Here is a 19482-nt window from a genome sequence, read left to right as displayed (position 1 = left end):
CAATGTTTTTTCCTTGTGTCCTCGTCGATGCCTTTAGACATCAAAATTTTTGAATACGGGGGTGTATTTTTATATGCATCTGTGAATGAGAGTGTGTGTGTGTGTGTGTGTGTGTGTTGTGCGTGTGGGCATTCATTCTGATTATAGATTGTGGTATTCCGCCTCCTCACTGACACTTGTGTACGCAACCATTACCGCTGCTGCGAGAGATCGGAGCAAAAGAAGCAGTGAAAAGTGAGAGGACGCCTTCACGGTCAAAAAGATACCACCTTGTCAAGCTCGCAGCGCCGCGGAAAAAGCGAGACGAACTACCCGACAATCAAGGCGATATCCAGAGAGGGTGGGGGGAAGAGGAGCGGCAGAGGAGGAAGAAACGGCATTGGCGAAAGGGGGAGTGCGGGGAACAGTGGCGGAGGGGGGGGGAGAGGAGGAAAGGTGGGAGGACATATGGAAAAGAGAGAAAAATAAATGTTAAGATTTGGTTTTGGTGTAAAGTTTGGGGTGGCGAGTTGGTTCTCTTTATCAAGGCGGTTTGTATTTGGACTCTGAATCTGAGGCCGACTGATACATCCGAATCCATCCATCCATCATCTATCGCAGGAGGCTGGAGCCCATCCCAGCTGACACTGGCTGAGAGGCGGGGTACACCCTGGACAACCACACCTACCATTCACTCCTATAGGCAATTTAGAGTTATCAATTAACCTGTTATGTTGCATGTCTTTGGACTGTGGGAGGAAGCTGGAGTACCTGGAGAGAACCCACACAGACACGTGGAGAACATGCAAATTCTCCAAAAGCTCCTGCCCCATCACAGATTCATTAGTATCGGTGTATATCGGTCAATGGATCACAAAAAAATTGCAGATTAGAAACCGTCAACGAAATAACTGAAGTAGAGGTCTTCATCGTCAACTCAGTTCCTGGTTTCACAAACCAGACTCTGGCTTGGTCCAAACTATAGTATAACCAGAACAGGGTCTGGTTGAACTGCCACAAATTTTGGTCTATGTGTCTTATAGCTGAGTCAGTCTTAAAGGGGACTTATGTTCACCATCGTGTCCCCAGCATGAGGATGTACGCGCAAAAAACAGCCTTGTCGTGTTTTGGAAAATGAAACAGACAAAACAGGACTCGGGCCGGCCGGACAAAGGTGAATCAGAGAGACTTGCTCCACAACAACATGGATCAAGCTGATGCACTTGACGGACAGGACCGTCCTCTAAGCTGACAGGATGCAACACACAAGACTCCACAGCAGGACGAGGGACGGCAGACTCTGAAACATCGTTTATATGTATATGCAGAGTATGTTCGTGCACCTCTGAATTTTTAGCCGCTACATGTGCTGAGCTTTTCATTTCAACATGGATGCCTTCAAGGGGAGGCTGGCCAACTGATCGTTAGAAACTAATGGCATGACATGAGAGGCCGCTTCATTAAAGCCAAAAAATCGTCTCAAGGAAAGAATGGAGACGTGTGGTGAAACAAAGCGGTCACGATGGCTGTCTGTCCCAGTTCATTACACATGGAGCAGCAGACAATGATTTCAACTCGGAGGTAACGTGTTTCATGATAACCCTGACGAAGGTCAAAGATGAAATGAGTCACTCTGAGAATAAAGTTGTTTGACTTTCAGGTTGGACGATGTCTACTAAAGTAGCATATCCCAATGTCCATATTGAAACATCGTAATAGATGTTTTTATATTCTTTCTTTTATAATTTTGATTTTTAGGTATGTTGGATATTAATTACAAATTAGGCAGAATGTGCTGCTTTTACTTTAGTGAATCCAACCCAAAGTGCTATTATAATAAACGCATTATTCATTTTGACACTCCTTAAAATACATATTCATTGGTTCTGAGGCACTTTTAAATCGTGGAGGGCTCGGTGGACGATGACTGTCAGGCATCATGATTGACAATGGCAGCATCCATCAGCCCCGCTCTATTTGATACACTGCAAGCGGCTCCACGCACCTCAGAAGTATCTGAGCTTGTGTCAGAAACCCCTACTCAACATGGAGCTAAGCAACAGTAAAAATTGAGTTAAAAAAACAAGTCCCCGACTAGTGGCGGGCAGCTGCACAACATCTTAGAGGCAACAGTTAACTGGCATCGTGCATGAATAAAATATTGATGAATAGTTTAACCTACCAGTATTTCTGATGCTGACTAGCGATGGTGACGATTAATCATGTAGTATTAACAGTATGGATTTGGGACACACTTTTAGTATTAAATGAAAATCTGTGAAAGCATCATTAAAGATCCAGTATTGGTCAGGCTGTATTTGGAATATGGCGTCATCACAAAGGGGAAAATGCTCCTCTTGTTTTTGACATAGGCGCTAATCAGAACCAATACACAAAGGATTTGACTTAATAGTTTGCCTGTGCTGCCTTTGGCAAAGTGATTTAATTACTTCAAAGTCTTTGTTTCAGGTTGTTTTAATTTTGTTTTTACGCCTGCACAAATACATGAAAGGATGGAGCAAGGGAGACAGACGGAGGTGAGAGAGTGACAAGAGAGCGGCACAAGAGAGGGCAGATGGAGGGAATGAGGACAGAGAAGGACAAGTTGATAAAAGGACAGAGAAAAGATGGAGGTGTGAGACTCGGTAAATGAGGCAAAGGTGAGGTAAAGGACAAGGAGCGACAGAGAGATGAATGAATCGACAGATGTCAAGGAGGAGAGAAGAGAGGATGAATGTGAATGAGAGGAGAGGATGACAAAGAGGAGAGAGGGATGAGACTGGAGGGGAGGGAGGGCCGGAGTGACGGAGTGAGCAGCAGACACACAGAGCGAGAAACTGACGGGGCTGAAAGGACGACGGTCGGGGGGGAAAGAGGGAGACAGACCAGGAGGCAATGGCGCGAGGAAGAGAGAGAGAGAGAGAGAGGAAGAAAGTGGGGATGGAAAGATGGAGAGACGGAGGATGCAGCAAGTCAGCTGAGGACAGACAGATGAAGGGGAGCCTGAGGGAGGAATGAAGGATGAGATGGATGGGTAGGAAGGGAGGAAGGAAGAGGGGACGGATTAAGGAGAGAGAAAGAGAGAGAGCTTTGATACCTGAGTGTGTGAGAGTGTGTGTCACATTGACCCCTGCTACAACCAGCATCCTATTAGTAACAGTTAGATCAAACTGCATACCGAGCGCACACACACACACACACACACACACACACACACATCAAAATCAAAGTGACGGAATCGGTTCCTCGGAGCATCTAATTGAGGGGAAAACAGGGCTAAGAGCCCATTAGCAGGTGTTACTCACATCTCATCTGTATCTGGGTATCTGATCATGGCCTTTGCATTCACACCTGGTATTAAGCATTCGAGTCGTTTCACTTCTGTCCGCGCTGTGATCACTTCTCACAAAGTCAAGTCTGAGAGGCTCCAAAGCAAGCATCCAAAACTTTGTGTTGTCATAAAATTATGAAGTGAATTTGAAAGTGAGCTTTTTAAATGTGCAAAAAAAAAAGGAAGACAGAAAATGCAAATCAGGGTTTCCATCAATCCATCCTGCAGGTCTTCGCCAAAACAACAAGCGTTTCTGGGTCAAACGTGCAGGCAACTTAGTGCAAGGCGACAGGTGTGACAGGGGAGGTATAAAGAGCGAGAGAGTCCACATCTGTAGGAGGTGGGGTGAAAGTATGGCAAACACAAACAAAGGGACTTTCACTCAGGAGACTGGGGTTCAAATCTCTTGTCTAAAGTTTTAAGTTATCTTAATTTAATTATGTACAAGACTTCCATCAGTTAAACCCCAACCACGATCATTTTCTTAACCTACCCGAGCAGTATTGACGGCAAAACCTAACCAAACTGTGACTGTTTTATTATTAGACAAGTATTAGACAAAGTCAGATTACCTGATGATGACACTTCAGCCTGTGGGAAACGTATATCTGCACTAAATTTCATGACAATACTGCAGTTTCACTCTGAACCAAAAATGACAGAGATCAGCAAAGTATTTAGGTTTCATCTTGCGAGCATGAATGTCTCCTCCAAAAATCCAGATAGAGCAAAGGAGGAGGAAGAACACACTTCACTGCAATGGTGAGAGGGAGAGTCAGAAACAAATAGCAAATGACAGCTCTCAAACAAATAAAACAGGGCTGAGAGAATGAAATAAAGACAAGGAGTGAAGAATGAATGACAAGTCAAGGGAGAGCTGGAGAGGCTGAATGGCTCGTTCGGAATAAAGTTACTCAGACCAATGGTGGGCTGCCCGGCGCGGTGGCCATATAAAAAAAGCTATTTTGAATTTGGGTGCGTACGCTTCATGAGGAGGAGGAGGAGAAAAAGAAAAAGACAGAGAGAATGAAGATAAAAGACGAGAGAAGCCAGGGCTCAACTGCAGCCAGGTTGGAAACCGAGAAAAGTTAACAAATCGAATACGGAATGAGGGGAATGAGTGATGAAAAAGGAATTAGGTGGGAGACACGAAAGTGATGAAAGACGGTGCGGGGAAGAGAGTTGGGTTGAATGAGCGGCAAAGTTTATAAGGGGGAGTTTCACAACTCGGTATGAAAAATACCTCGCTGACAAGTCTATTAGTAACACAGTCGGTTTCAAACGCACAAAAACAAGAATGAATGTGCTAACAGGCCTCGGAGATTGGGAGTGCAGCCGAGTGAAACGGAAAAGCTGGAAGACTAATGGACATAATGTTCAAATACAGTAAAAACCTCGATACAGTTCTCACTTTTGTCATTCGCACCAAAATTTAATACTTGCTCCCTTGTAGCGAGTACATTGCCCTTGTAGCGAGTACATTGCCCCCGCAATTTAGATGGATGCACACAGAGTTTCTGTTGGAAAGACTTGCTCTCTTCCCAGCCGCCAGATACTTCAGCTGTGGCTGCTTAGAGCTGAACCTCAGCCTGAAATGAAAGCTGTGCAAATGAAAAGTGTTGCTTGTGACAGCTGAAACTTTCAGCGTGTGCCGTTTCATACGGGACGCTGCCCAGATTCAAGTAATTACGACGCTCCTGCCAATTCAAATGACCCCAATTTCCCAAAACGTCAAATTCCCTCGCCGATTTAAGGTTTTCTCTGCAGGACGGAGCAGATATGACAAACTGGTACAGGACTGGAGTGGAGGGGGATCTCTAATACATGAAAATGACTTTCTATCAACTTATTGTCTCACTGATGGGAGCACAGCACTGAAGGGTGAGCGTGTGTGTCGGCGCATGTGTGTAAGCAAGTAAAAAAAAAATCTGTCTCAATATGAAAGCGCATAAAGAGAAGGAGTAGAGAAATAGAAGAACAAAAGGAGGGTGGGCGGAAGTGGCGGTGGCACAAAGGCAGAATATAAAGGAACATCTATTGATGTGCAGTGTGGAGTCAAGATCTTTCCTCATCTCATTTTGTTCTCACAAATAATGCAGCATGACATCCTTGGCGAGTTGCAACTAGATGAAAATATTAGGATGATATTGCCTGAGTTCTTCAGCATCCCTTATCCTCCGTTTTAGCCTTTTTTTTTTTCATTTTTAAACATATTAGATGTGACATAGCATTCAACTGCAGTAATAGAAAAGAAAGGCAATTCTGGGACGTTTACATTGTAGATATATCTACTCTGTGCACATAAAATACATTATTTATGATAGTTAAATAGCCCATCTTCTTCCTAGATTATTGCCTCCTTAAAACCACCACATTATAGTTCTGCAGCATAATTTTTCAAACTGGAAGATAAATGTAAAGGAAAAACCTTCAAATGATACATAAAAAGTTCAAACAGATGAGTTTTCAAAGTGTTATATGAATTAAAGCTGCACAGTATTTGGTGAGAACAATCATCTGTTTTATCTTGAAAACAAAGAACCCATCACACAGCTGTTCTTTGCTTTGCTCTGAAAAAATACCTAATTGCTATTATTTTGACTGATAATGCTGTAACATGATTAGATGGAATGATAATTTTACGGTGTCATTTTCAGTGAAAAACCTTAAAATGATCATGTTTTTCTTTTTTTTTTTCTATTTTCTGTATTCTAAGTTGGTAGAAGATGATGTGTAGGTCAGGACATCTCCACAGCATGAGAATATTTAGTTTAAAATGGTATTTTGACACACGTTTAACAAATATTACGCCTCTTCCAATTTGAAAATGAGCAATTTCAATAAACATTTTGATTCACCGTTCAGCCCAAAGTCAGCTCATAATCGTTCTCAAACCGTACACTGAAATATGTCTCTGAAAACATTTGAAGTGAGAATTAGTGGATGCAAGAACAGAATCTTGATCCTTATTTGAAGCAGCACGTGTGTTTTCAGATGCCACTTTCTTTTTTTCTCCATTTTTATTCAGTAAACGACATGCTGTTTGTTTTGGCGTGAGATGTGGGCGTCCTTGTGCAATATCTAGTGGCAGTGAATGTCACATGAAACCTTTAAAGAAACCCAGTAAAACAAAAAAATATTAGACATTAGGTTTGTTTTAGTTAAACATAACTTTAACCTTTTTGTCTCTTATCTCTTGCTTATATATGCAGGTCTGTTGGTCACACACACAGACACAAGTGATCATTAGTTAGACCCTCAGTGTGCTTTTGCGAGAGGCGCTGAATGCACACATCTTTGTATACAAGTAAACTTCGCACTGGAACTTTAACTCACAGGTGTCTTCAGTTAATGAGGCCGTATTAAAAGTTGGGCGGGGATTTGTTTAACATATGGACTCTTCATGGAATCATAAAGGTGAAATATATCCTGCCTTAACAGGAGAAACAGAGCTACCTGGAGAGTCGGCGAGGAAACGTGCCCACACAGTCCTGGGAAGATGTCTAATCAGCCGAAGTTAAGTGACCTGCGTGGGTGCGCGAAGAGGGTCGAGGGGCTTTAATCCATAAACTATTTACTTAATAACATGTTTCCTTAACTGAGCTGAACTCAGGGCACAAACGTGCAGCAAGTGGGTGAACACACAACTTTATAAACTCAAACAGCAGGTGTGCATCCGCATATAACTCTGAAAAACATGGAAAATGACAGCCCTATACAGAAAAAACGACTTAAAATATTACATGGTCTTATTTGTCCTTCAGATCATCACTATTCAGTCACATTACCTTCCTCTCTACGGCTTGCATAAATACTTAACTTACAGGATATACTTAAAAGCAGTCACATTTTGAGTCAACTAACACAAATTAATGGTTTGGGAAAACAAAATCGACTTTCTGTTGAGACTGCTGCTTCTTTGAGCCGATGATCGCCAGGAGCTCAATGTTTACTGATGAGGTTTTTTTTTTTTTTTTCACTCATCCAGAGCTGATTTACTCTCAGTGTGGCGTAATGCAAATACAGCACGTTGAACAAAGAGTTTCTTTGTATGAAAGAGCAAAATAAACAAAGTCTGAGAGACAAAGAGAGATGAAAGAAGCCAGACGATCAAGTCAGCGAGTGAGTACGGCTGACGGAGTTGTCAGTCATGTCCGGTTGCCATGGGAACAGCTGAAATCATTTCGTCTCCATGCAACCGACGCCCCCCCCCCCCCTTCCTGTATTAGTTGCATTAGTTGATTTGTTAGTCTGTCATCTTAATTCATTAATTGAGCTCATTATGCTGGGAGTCCAATATGAATTAGTGTAATTGTAGTGTTCTGCGTGCGCACACATCAGCGCTGAGCAAAGATTTATGGGGCCGTTGCTAGAAACCCACCTGTTCCACTACTTTCAGGTCTGACATCGTGGTATTTTCCTCCCCTTTCAGCTCTTATCATTTGAACATTTGTGCCATGGAGGAATGTAATGGAGGCATTAAAGGACCAATACAAGCTTTCTCTGTGCCTGACTTGGACTTAAGACAGTTAAAAATCCTGCACAGGGTTCGTTTCTCTAAACATTGGTGGCCTGAAATATAGGGCTGCAAAGACAGCCGCATTACCGCAATAATGTGATGCCTACAGTCGCTGCAAATTTTATTTTGAAGACTGACTCTCACGCCGAGATCAGTGCATCATCAGCGCTGTCACAGCACTTCTGAAAGGGATATGATGGCAAAGGAACAGATGTTGTAAAGGCACCACGCTAGCATTAGCATGAGCTTAACATTAGCCTTTCCTGCTCGGTTTACTTTGGGGTTAACCCCACCGCTTCTCCAGCTGTTGGGAAACGACGAGACGAGCCTTTTCTTGGTCTCGAGAAGCCGCAGTGTTTATTAACCGACCCACTGTAACCTGTACTGTACATGGACAGCCTGCTGCAGAGTTTAATTTTCAGCTCTGCTATGAGCAGCAGCAGCAGTCACTTTACTTGCACACAGACATTCACCCTGTTCCCTTAAAGGAGCCATGTTTCCGCTTATGACAGCACGCTTCAATAAAAAAAAAAAAAAAAGGCAATTATTAAGGCTAGACGCTATGAACCATCATCCCACAGGAATGTGTTGCTTTGTCACCGTATTAAGAAAAAATCGATACCGTCACATTAAAGAGGGCTTCAAGCTACTGAATATACCGACAGTGGCTCTAACTCGCTATTTGGACTGCAGTACTCATTTTTGGACATGTAATTGTTGCATACTGCTCTATTAATAAACAAATAAATACAAAAAAAAAAGATTTCTCGGCCTGGGTGTGACTGACGGCCCTTCATACCTGCACCCATGTGTTTGTCTTGTGTGTGTATTAGTTTGAGACCCATCTGGGTTGTTTCAGCCGAGCGAGGTCATCAGCGGAGCGGAATGCTATTTATATCTTTCATTATCCGCTTGCTTTCTCACCTCTCCTCTCCGTTCCTATTGTCTCTCGCCCCGTCTCTCTGGCCTCATCTTTTCTCCTCGCCGACTCCACCTGTTCTGCCTCCCTTCTACCGCGTCTTGTAAAAAAAATCTTCTCCGCTCTGCCCCACACCTCCTCCGTACCTCCAGCCTTCACTCCTCTCTACTTCAGCAACTTTTCCAGAGCGGGAACCGTCTAACCTTGAAGCCGCACACCTGTCTCTGGACAGATGATACTGAGCAAACGCAAAATGGCAACCGCTGCATCCGCCCGGCAGCTGCCCGCCCAAAGCCTCCTACACACGCAAACATCTGCTACTTACTCAGTGATTTCTTCGGTGACCGTGTGTTCAACCTGGAGTCTGGAGTTGACTTCAATGAAGTAGTGTTTGCCGTGTTTGTCCACCAGGAACTCCACGGTGCCGGCGTTCTCGTAGCCCACCTGCAGCAAAAAAAAACAAGCACAATTTTATAGCTTTGAACCAACATTATAAGTAATAACACTAGTTGTGTAAACACTTGAGAAGGAGCCCTCACTCATCTTTAATGAGGCATGACAACAAAAGAACAAAAAAAAAAAAAACTCCTGTCCCCTCTCCATGAAAATATGAGTACATAAAATGAGGAAAGAACAAGCTCCATGTTTTATTTGTAGAAAGCGAGAGGAGGGGCATTTTTCATCATTTTCCAGTAATGCGATAATTAGATCATTAATCAAAGGGGATTTATTGAAAGCTCATCTCCATAAAAGCCTGTTTTCACCCCACTACCTTTCAGCTACAACCCCCGCAATGATCACAATCAGTGTCAGGTACAATAAATATACTGGAACTTGTCTCAGTGTTATTGATGCGGGGACGTTAACATGTCCCTAAGCTATACGTCACACAGTGGTAAAACTGGGCTTTAAATGCACACAACAACAGACATACGACATACTGCATGTGTTACTGTGCAAACGTTATATCCAACTCTGTCCCCTGAAAGTTTGATTGATACACAGTTAACCTCCGTACAAATTAGGCCTGTAAATAGGTTTTTTTTTGGGATAAAAATAAGGTGAAAATGGCTCCAAAGAAAACACGTGTCACACAATAAAAACAGCACATGGGACACAAAGATACAGTGTCTGGGACAATTCTTGGACACTTTATCATTTTAATTGTCAGATGTTCAAATTTAAAAAAAAACGTGAGGAGACGTCGGCACGAGCCCTGCGCTGCATCACACACACTGTCGTGTTTAAAATAAAACTGTTACTATGAGATATGTTCAAAGTGCGTGTATGTAAATTTCAATGGCTGTATATCAACCAGAAACAGGTTTGAGTTTGCAGTGATGCGTTTTGGTTTCTTTTTGATCATTCAGGCGGCAGCGGTGGCCCGAGCTGCTTCCAGGTGGTAATTTGTAGCTGTGTGAATGTGATCAATGCGTTCCTGAAAAAGAGAACACTGCTCTCAGTGAAACGCTCCTGTATACATAGAGGTAAAAAAAAAAAAAAAAAAGGAGAAGAAAGAAAGAATAATGAAAACTGATTGTGGACAAACACCTAGAGTGATTTAATTTCTTATTCAGATTTAAGTGCAGGCAGCTAGCAGAAATCCCACGGTGGACCAGAACGAGAAAATGAATGATGATAAGAGTTGCTGAAAGAAACTTATTAAACTATGTTATTATGGAGAAATTAAAAAAAAAACATCAATTTGGGACAATGGTTGCTCAGACTGGGACGGCTGGAAGTGGAATTTGGAACAGTTGCGGGACACTGAGGGGAAAAAGTTAATTTCGAGCCCCGACTGTGACAAAATAATCTCAACTTTACATATATATATATACATATATATAAATCTATCTAAACCCTTACTCTAGACAATTTTATTTATATTATCAAATTTGCCCTTAAGGATGCTACGAATTCTACAACATAAAACATACATCATCTGTCCTTGGAGCCTTTGGATAAGGTTTGGATCAGAAAAAAAACCTCCACAACTGAAGCAAAAAGAGCCGAGATCCCTCTCCAAGGACGGATAAACATGCAATTGATAGCGCACACAGAAATAGTATGACAAATGGTAAAACTACAATACAGAGAAACAGAATGGCAGATAAATACTAAGCTAACAAAAATCAGACAAGGTGAACGTCCACAATCACATCTGCAAACTGTTCAATGCCAACACTAAACACTCATGCTGAATGGATCTAGAAACATGATCATGGTCGATGCATTTCATCATTTTTCCTCAAGTTAATAGCTAGTGCTGGACGTTAATGTTTAACCAATCTGAGTCTGGAAACGGCTCTCGACAGCAAATCACAGCACCCGAAACCGCTCTCATTAGAGGCACATGGATCATTACTGTTGTTCTTGATAGTAAATCTTGATATTCAGCGCAACAACAAGCTTCTAAAAAGGTACAAACTGCTTCTTTGATGTAGGACTTCCATTTAGTCTGATGTTTTTCTCAAAATGTTCTCGCTTTAATTGGCTCTGTGGTGCACACATGTACCATTTAAAACACAATGTAGGGCTGTTTATACCTTTTAAAGCAATTCAATGGCTACTTTTATTGCTTACTCTCCATTTACTACACAATAAGAAAACATAATCCAATCTCTGGCCACCACTTCAGACGCGGGTTCTTATCAACTCAGAATGTTCCTTTCAGTTTTAATTATACGTGTTCATCATGCACCGATGACCGGACATTTCCATTTAGATTTTAATGCTGCTTTAACTTTTAATCATGGCTGTAACTGTGGTCGCCTTTTCATTATTTGTCATATTTTTTTTTCCTCCGCCCCGACACACAAAGCTGTTATCTCTATGCAATGTTTTCCTGGAGTGTGACTCAATCTCACGCTGCACCTGTGTGCGACTCATTTTTGAAGACTAAATACATTTCTTTTTAATCTCAGCACTCTCAACTTATAATCATCCTCAACCGAATGTTGTTTTTTTCTGTTAGAAATCGAACATGCCTCCATTCAGAAGAAAACATGATAATTGTGAGGGAAAATTAGCATGCTAGCGGACTAACACAGCAGCGTTTTCCATATCCTTCAAAACTCCACTGTGGGTCGTCTCAGCTCCAGCTTAATTTTGCCCAGTGGGAGCTGCAAGCAGAGTGTAATTGCAACATAAATGCTATATAAATAAAGTTTATTACATTATTATCATTATAATTTAGAGTCTGGGCAGGTTTTCACAAATTACATGGATGATTTGAGCAAAGCAATCTGATTTTCACCAATTTAACCAATCAGAAAGGCTCAAGTTCCTCAGATCAGACTCAGCCACATCAACTGATTATTCCTACAATCAAAGCTTTGCCGTATTACGAAAAGTACCCATGTTTGGAGTGAAGGAAGTACTGGAGGAAAACAACATCCAAACATCGGAATTAAATTAGACGGCTGCGTGCAATCAAATGTCCAAAACACAAGCTGCAAAACAGCAAATCTAATTATCCCAGAAGGCACAGATGTGAACATCTCCGGGAAAAGCAACAGCACCACCTAAATCTAAAAACTATCTCGTGAACAGTCGATGACAGTTCAGCGATTCTGGTTTCTTCCCTCCCTCTTTGTAATGTTGTGAGCATTTTGTGGAAATCAGAGCTGGTGAACAAACCAGGACGAAGTGAATAACCTGAACTAATTCCTTCACGCCTGTCTTTAAAAAAAAAAAAGAAAAAAGCATGCTTAGTCTTTAATTGTCAAACCAGCCGAATGCCTTAAGGTTTGCTTTGATTTCCTACATTTGGCAAGCGGAAATGTCAAACCAATCAAATGGGCAGAGGAAGAGAGGGATGGATTGCAGAGACAAAGATGGCCCTGAGCTAAAACTGCAGCTATTAGAAGTTGGCAACTAAATAAGCAAAAAAACAACCTAAAAAAGCTAAAAAAAAAAAAATGTTTTGGAGATGCAGTCAATGAAGAATCTATCATGCATAATTTACAGGTATTCAAACAAATATTTCACCTGAGTAACAACACCTGCTCACAGCATGTCTGCCTCTTATTAAGCACATAACTAGTATAATTAAGTTGTGGTGGGAAAAAAAATCTCACCTCCAGCGGAAATTAGACACAGATCAGGAGCGCAGACAGTTCACACACCCACATGAAACACATGTATTAATACCCACTGTAATCTTGTAAAATCATCTGTGTAAAAATATTCAGAGACAATCAGTTGGGAAAGTTTTCTCTGCAGAGAGAAATTAGTCCCATTTATGTCATCTGTGGCTCCTCGCAGGTTCTACTAGAGTGTCTCATTAATGGGAATCACACACAGAGCACACAATCTAACCTACCTGCAAAATTCACTAATGCACACACACACACACACACACACACACACACACACACACACACACACACACACACACACACACACACACACACACACATTGCATGTACAAACAAAACACCTACACCTTCAAGGTTAATATTAACTGTTTATATTCCAGTCAACCACACAGAACAACTACCATCGTATATGAAATATGTTTTAAACAGCTATATTATAGAGTTGTAGAGTTATTTATACAACCTATGTTACGTGCATGTTTGCAGACGCACACTTATATTGTGCTTTGTTTGACGTCATTTAAACATTGTTCCTACAGTGCAGGAGGGGACTTACTATCAGGCAAAGATTGGCAGTTGCCTTAAGCACCAAGCTACCAAAAGCCTCATTATGATTAAGAATATTTATTTTAAGTTTTTGGTAATGTATTATGTCTTTCCTTTAAATGGCATCTCATTGCCGTCCCTGAGGCTGCTTGGCCTATTCCGAAGTATTTGCTGCCATACCACAATTCAGAGGAGCTGAAGGATTGAAAAAGTGGTAGAACAGGGGATGTGCAAGGTCCCATGTTTGCCCCTACAATGACTGAATCTGCCCCTACTGCTGTGGCAAGTTTGTTTACTTTAGTCCAGCAGTTCCCAAACCTTTTCTGACATGGCCCCCGCCAGAAAAAAGTTCACACGCACCCGACCCCACAATTATTATCAGTCATTAACAATAACTGGGGAAGCAACTGATGAAAAATGATTCAAGTTGAATTTTTGTTAAATAAAGTTCAGCATGATAGCATCATGTGCTGCTGCCCCCAGGGAGGCCGGGCCCCAGTTTGGGAACCACTGCCTCAGTCAATAACTGACCACACGATCAAATGTAATGAACAGTTTCATCGTGTCGAGAATATTACAGTCGGTCCACATGAGTGCTCGCTCTCTGTCTCTCCGCTGCAACTGCCAGTCTGCAGAAAGCAACCAGGAAAAAAACAAACAAAGGGGGGAAAGAAATTGCCTGTTCAGGGCCACATGCTTTAGTGATAATGCCATTTTCAAGGGTTTTAAAAAGAAGACTGATTGAAGGTGAATATTTCCTCACTTCAAGAAAAAAAATGTGGAGATTCATTTACAGCACTACACCCACAGTATGATGTTATGATGTTGTTTCTTCCTTCTTTCCTCATTCAGGGATTTCACGGTTTTCAGCGACGACCCAGAACAAAAATCTGCAGAATTCTCCTGAATTGTTTTTTTCTTTGTTTGTCTGTAATGTGACAGACAATATTAATTTAAGATAAAATTGTTTCGGAGCTAGAATAAGCACCCTGAATACATTAAAATGATATAAAAAATGACCTCAGTTAGGCTGACAGAAACTTTTGAATTTAATTTGAGATTTTATTTCATTACCAAGAGTTCCAAACAAAGTGTGTGTTTTTTGGAAAACACAACCAAGGTTTGTTAAACTATAATCATTCATCTCCCAACAATTACCACTTCAACACATATTCAGACAAATGCATTGATAAATAACTGGTGAGACACTTGATAACACAGTGAACAAACAGCAGCTCTATTAATTAAAGTCTGCAGAAAATCTGATGCGGTGTCAGCAGAATTCTGCAGGGAAGATTCTGCATGAGCCTTTTGATCATATATAACAAAACAAAAGCTTAAATGCTAATTTAGCATTTAAACCCACTAACACTGATTTCAGTAGCATGAACAGCAGCACTTGGCCACCACATAATTAATGTCATTCTTGCAAATCATTGTTTAATTCAGTTAGATTTCATATTTTTCTGAAGACTGTATGGTCTATTTGACATGTTTCCCATTGGCCTTTTATATTTTCATCTCCAAGGCAACAGCACGTGACATTGGAAAAAAAAAAAAAACCTGCATACGCCAGCTAATGTAAACCCTGCTCAAGAGCTCTATAGATTTGTTTAGTGTGTCTGTGTGTGTCCCACCCGTGCAGAGCTCCTGTTACTCAACTGTTGTGATGATTAATACATAACCCGTGGATCTCAGAAATCACAAAACATAATCTCTCTAGCAAACACACATACACACCAAGTGCAAATCCATATGCATGTGTACTGTATATTCATACAAGCACACATAGTGCATCCCATATACACACAGACAGACCCCACTCCTCTCTGTGCACACAGATGCACTCACACACAAAATGCAAAGTCACCTTTCTCTTAACCTTCTGCGTGTGCAGCCAAATGCATCATTGTTTGTGTGTGTGTGTGTGTGTGTGTGTGTGTGTGTGTGTGTGTTTCAAGTACAGCCTGCGATGATAAATACACGTAGCTACTAACCCAAGGCCTCATTGATAAACTGTAACACCGAAAGACGCCAAAGACACACAAGGACATAAATGCACAAACGCCTCCCCTAGACTTCAGTGCACACAAATTTCGCACATACACCAAAATGTGTCACTCCGTATTGCACTCTCTCTTGCTCTCGCACACACTGAGTCAGTGAGTGAAGTAGCAGCCAGTGTAACAGATTGAGTGGTCACTGTTTTATAAGGTCTGACAGGAAAGTCAATGGGCTGTACTAGCACAAGGAGAGGTCTGTGGGGTGTTGCGTGCATGCATAGTAACACACACTCATGTTTAAGAGAGCGTAATGTAAATTCACACACTTAACTCCGAGCTCCTGATGACTACAACGACTACACTATGTGTGCGATTGTGCTTAAACAAGCCCGGCAGCACTGATGAATGTGCGCTGGTGTATGGCTTTGAATAGGAAGTGACAGAGACAGATAGCCGGTACTGTACGGCACAGAGGGAGCAAAAGAGTGAAACAAAATGCATTAAGAACGATTCATGAGTAAGTGGGAGAAAAATGGGGGGGGGTGTAGATGGTCGGAGGAGAGGAGGGAGTTAAAGAAAGATTGATGGATGGATCGAATGAGACAAGGAACCTAAGTGTTCGATAGGGGGTGAGGAGAGAGGGGACGTACGGCGCAGGGTGAAAAGGAGTGGATTAGATGGAGTAATCAGGGAGGGAAAGGATAGCAGAGGGCTTCAGTGATGGAGGGACTGTCACTCTCCCTGGCTTTTCTCTCCCCGAGCACTTCAGCTTGAAATCATTTGTGTGTAATGTTGTTAGAGGATGTCAAAATTCAAATTCAGCGAGGACCCCTGAAGACTCCGCTTGCTCCACAGCGCCTCACCGTGCCGGAACTTTTCTCCGAGGGTTCACGATAGCGGAAAACGATGGGTGAAATCATTTATCAGCAGGATGGAGACATCACAGAGACTCTTTTTCTCCCCTCCTATCACTGTGAGCGTGCTGCTCAAATACCTCATCGACGCCTAAAGAGGATAGCAAAATTTGTTGAAGTTAAAGGGATAGTTTGGATTATTTGAAGTGGCTACAGTACAGAAGATGCCAGTCAGCACGCTCCCAGCGTGGAGAAGTGGAGAGGAAGCACAAAAGCAAAGCAACCAACAGTTTGAAATGACAAGGAATTGGGTAGCTGCAGAGAAAAAAAAGCATTCTTTTCTTGATCTTACACATCTTATTGTAGTGTCTGTTGCTGCTGATGGCAAGGTCGGAACTGGGCATATATTAAAATCGATGAGTCTTTAAAACCTCTCAGAAAAAGAAGGGAGTGGCGGTGAGATGATGAGTGGTGGAGTGTTTTGTTTGTTTTTTTTTGAATATATTAGAGCTGGAAATGCTGCTGCTGACCACTGCATCCCTTCATGGCCACACCACTTGTCAAACAATTATTTCCTGGAGGGTAATTATCACAAGGCGAGATGACTCAGTGGCTTTAGTTTACCCTAGCGGCCTACGCGGTCGGGGCACCTCTCAGCTGGAACCGTACAGCGGCATGTCCCTGATATATGAGGTGGAAATGGGGTGGCCTTACTTTAATGCAAAAACTCTGGCGCCTTTTAGTTTGCAAGAAACTGCAAAGGTGACCTTCCAGCAGGCAAAGAATTCTAGCATTTCTGACACCGAAAGAGGATCTTTTCTTGCAGTGGCAACGGTGGCTGTAGCTGTTGATGCATGACGGCACAGGTCATAATAGAAAGTCCTTCCAAGTAGCCTCTCTGACCCAGAAATTTGATATCTTCTTTTGTACCTTTATACACATATTTTTCAGTTGAAACTCACATTCTACCTTCTCAACAGTGTGACTGCCAATATCAGTCTCTCCAGTGATACATACTGTAAGATAGACACTGAGTGCATTTCAGTTTTCAAGTGTCTGAGCTTTAAGTTCATTGCTGAGGGCTTCTATACAGTTGTCTTCTGTAACCCTGAGCCGATTTAAGAAGGCTGTTTTGAGAAGTGCTCTTACCGTGCTTTGTTTGCATTAGTATTTTGTGTGTGCATCGTCATGTTTTCTGCTGCTGCTGCAAATTGTCTAATCCTTATCTTCTTCGCCTAAGCAGAGTGATGCTCGGGATTTAAGTAGCGCCGACTCTTGTAAGTGCAGTAACGTTACCAGGGTGATCCCTTTTGGCTTTTGGAGCTGCAGTGTGTTTGATTCAGCAATTTGTGATCGGCCTTGATGTATGTATACTGGTGCCTGAAAGCCAGGTGAGTCTGCTGCTGTGTTGGTGGGTGCAGAATAAAAACATGAATAAAAGCATGCTATAGCTGACATTATGCACCACCTCCATTTATTTTATAATATAACATGCAGCATCTTCCTTTTATGTGTCATAAAATACTTTAAAAGTGTAACTTCACCCACAGGTCTGACTCTAACTTTACGCACTTCATAATGCTTAAAAGTCGGCAAGCAGTCAAGGAGGAGAGCAGGTTGGGGTTGCACAGGTCTACCACTATAGGGGGCATGGCCTCGTGGCTACAGCATCAACCAGACAGACTAAACAGTGCTTGATGTAACAGTAAACAGCTAGTAGTTGGAGCTAACCAACCATGGGTGGCTGCTGCTACAGAGAATCACTTGAAACAAAGAGAAGTGCTGGAAACGAAGAGAGTTGCCTGGAGCTTTGACAGTCATTAGAAGCACACGTTTGGTCCTTTTTTAAAAAAAAAAAGTTTGTGTGGTACCTGTGTTGTAACTAGCCGACTTGATGCTAGCGGCTCACAGAGGCAGAGAGACCTGCTGTTTATCCTGGGATTTATTTAACATACATTTCATGACATAGAAAAGTCCCAAACTGTCCACTCTATAGCCCCTTGTTTCCTTTTTTGATAAATTCTTCACAAAAAAAAAAAACAAATCCTGGTTCGACCAGCAGCCACTGCAGAGGACCGACAGCCTCGGTAAATGGGGAGCTCACTCTACCATCTGAGCTACAGATGCACCGCATTGTTTTATTATCTAAAATCTTTTATTATGAAGGAGAAAAATCAGGAAATGTTGGGTTTCCATCAGCAGTAACTTAATACAACCATATCAAACTGAAAAAAGTGTACATGTCAGCATTGGCTTCACACGGCTCAGAATGCTTTAAAACCATAGATGGCGTTTAGATGTGTGATCCGTAAAGTGCCAATCTTTATAAATCTATTAAGAAATGTCAATATTAAAACCAGCACTGATGTGTTTCATCACAGAACAGTAATAGGATTTAATCTACAGCTCTTAAAACACGTTTAAGTGTGCAGCACCTCTGCAAGCACAAAAAACCTCCAACCCCCAAGAGGTGGAATCTCAAGCACCAAGGTGCGCCGATGAGCTGCACACCGCTAATCATTAGACAGGGGGTTTTTGTTCTTGCTAGCAAAATATAGACCTTTTTCACAGCAGTAATTTTGACATTAAGTGACAAATGATAGTAGTTAAGCTTGCTGCTATTGTGCATTTTGGCTCACTGTAAAGGCTCTGCTACACTAAATGGAAAACTACCCTAACTAGTATCAATGCCTGTGTTTACCCTGCCGTTTCATATCAATATAGCGTCCATGAAAAAGGCCAGTTGGGCCGTGTCAGCTCTGATGAAGTCCGCAGTTCAGGAATGTATTTATTCTGCTGCTCTTTCATTTCGGCAAGGACACGGAGAAAAGGAATCCTAGCAGAGCAGGGTTGGCGCTAAGCATGACAATCCTTTTTGTCTTTGAACTCAAAGTACAGAAACAAGCAACTACATAGAAACCTGACTTGGATTAGTCATGGAGAGAAGGAAAAGAGGAGCTTTTGAGATTTTCAATTCAATTGAGCCCCCGACGCTGCTTTGAACAGTCAAATTCTCCCCAAAATACCACCGTGTGCACACACACAGACACAGACACTCTCTCACTGGTCACGGGTCAGCATTTCACACTACTCTAAGACTGACAAAAAAAAAGAAAACTTATTTCCCCCTCAAGGTTGCTCCTGCCAGCTTTCTGTCACCACACGCAAATCCTGTGAGGAACAACAATATCGATGATTCACCGGCACACCACGCATAAAGCCTTCCGTTTA

At 42.0% G+C, this 19482-nt stretch overlaps 1 protein-coding gene across 1 annotated transcript in view; it reads right to left on the bottom strand.

Moving 5' to 3' along the window:
* LOC146305548 (pyruvate carboxylase, mitochondrial-like) overlaps positions 1–19482 on the bottom strand; it is a 399577-nt gene that overhangs the window by 313600 nt on the left and 66495 nt on the right. Inside the window, exon 10 of the mRNA XM_084711698.1 lies at positions 9074–9192. Coding sequence (XP_084567824.1) covers positions 9074–9192 — 119 coding nt within the window. The remainder of the gene's footprint in view (positions 1–9073; positions 9193–19482) is intronic.

Source organism: Lutjanus erythropterus, chromosome 23 (genome assembly GCF_056507025.1).
Source record: "Lutjanus erythropterus isolate fLutEry1 chromosome 23, fLutEry1.hap2, whole genome shotgun sequence".
In the NCBI taxonomy this organism is placed as follows: Eukaryota; Metazoa; Chordata; class Actinopteri; order Lutjaniformes; family Lutjanidae; genus Lutjanus; species Lutjanus erythropterus.
This window is presented reverse-complemented; position numbering and strand designations above follow the sequence as displayed.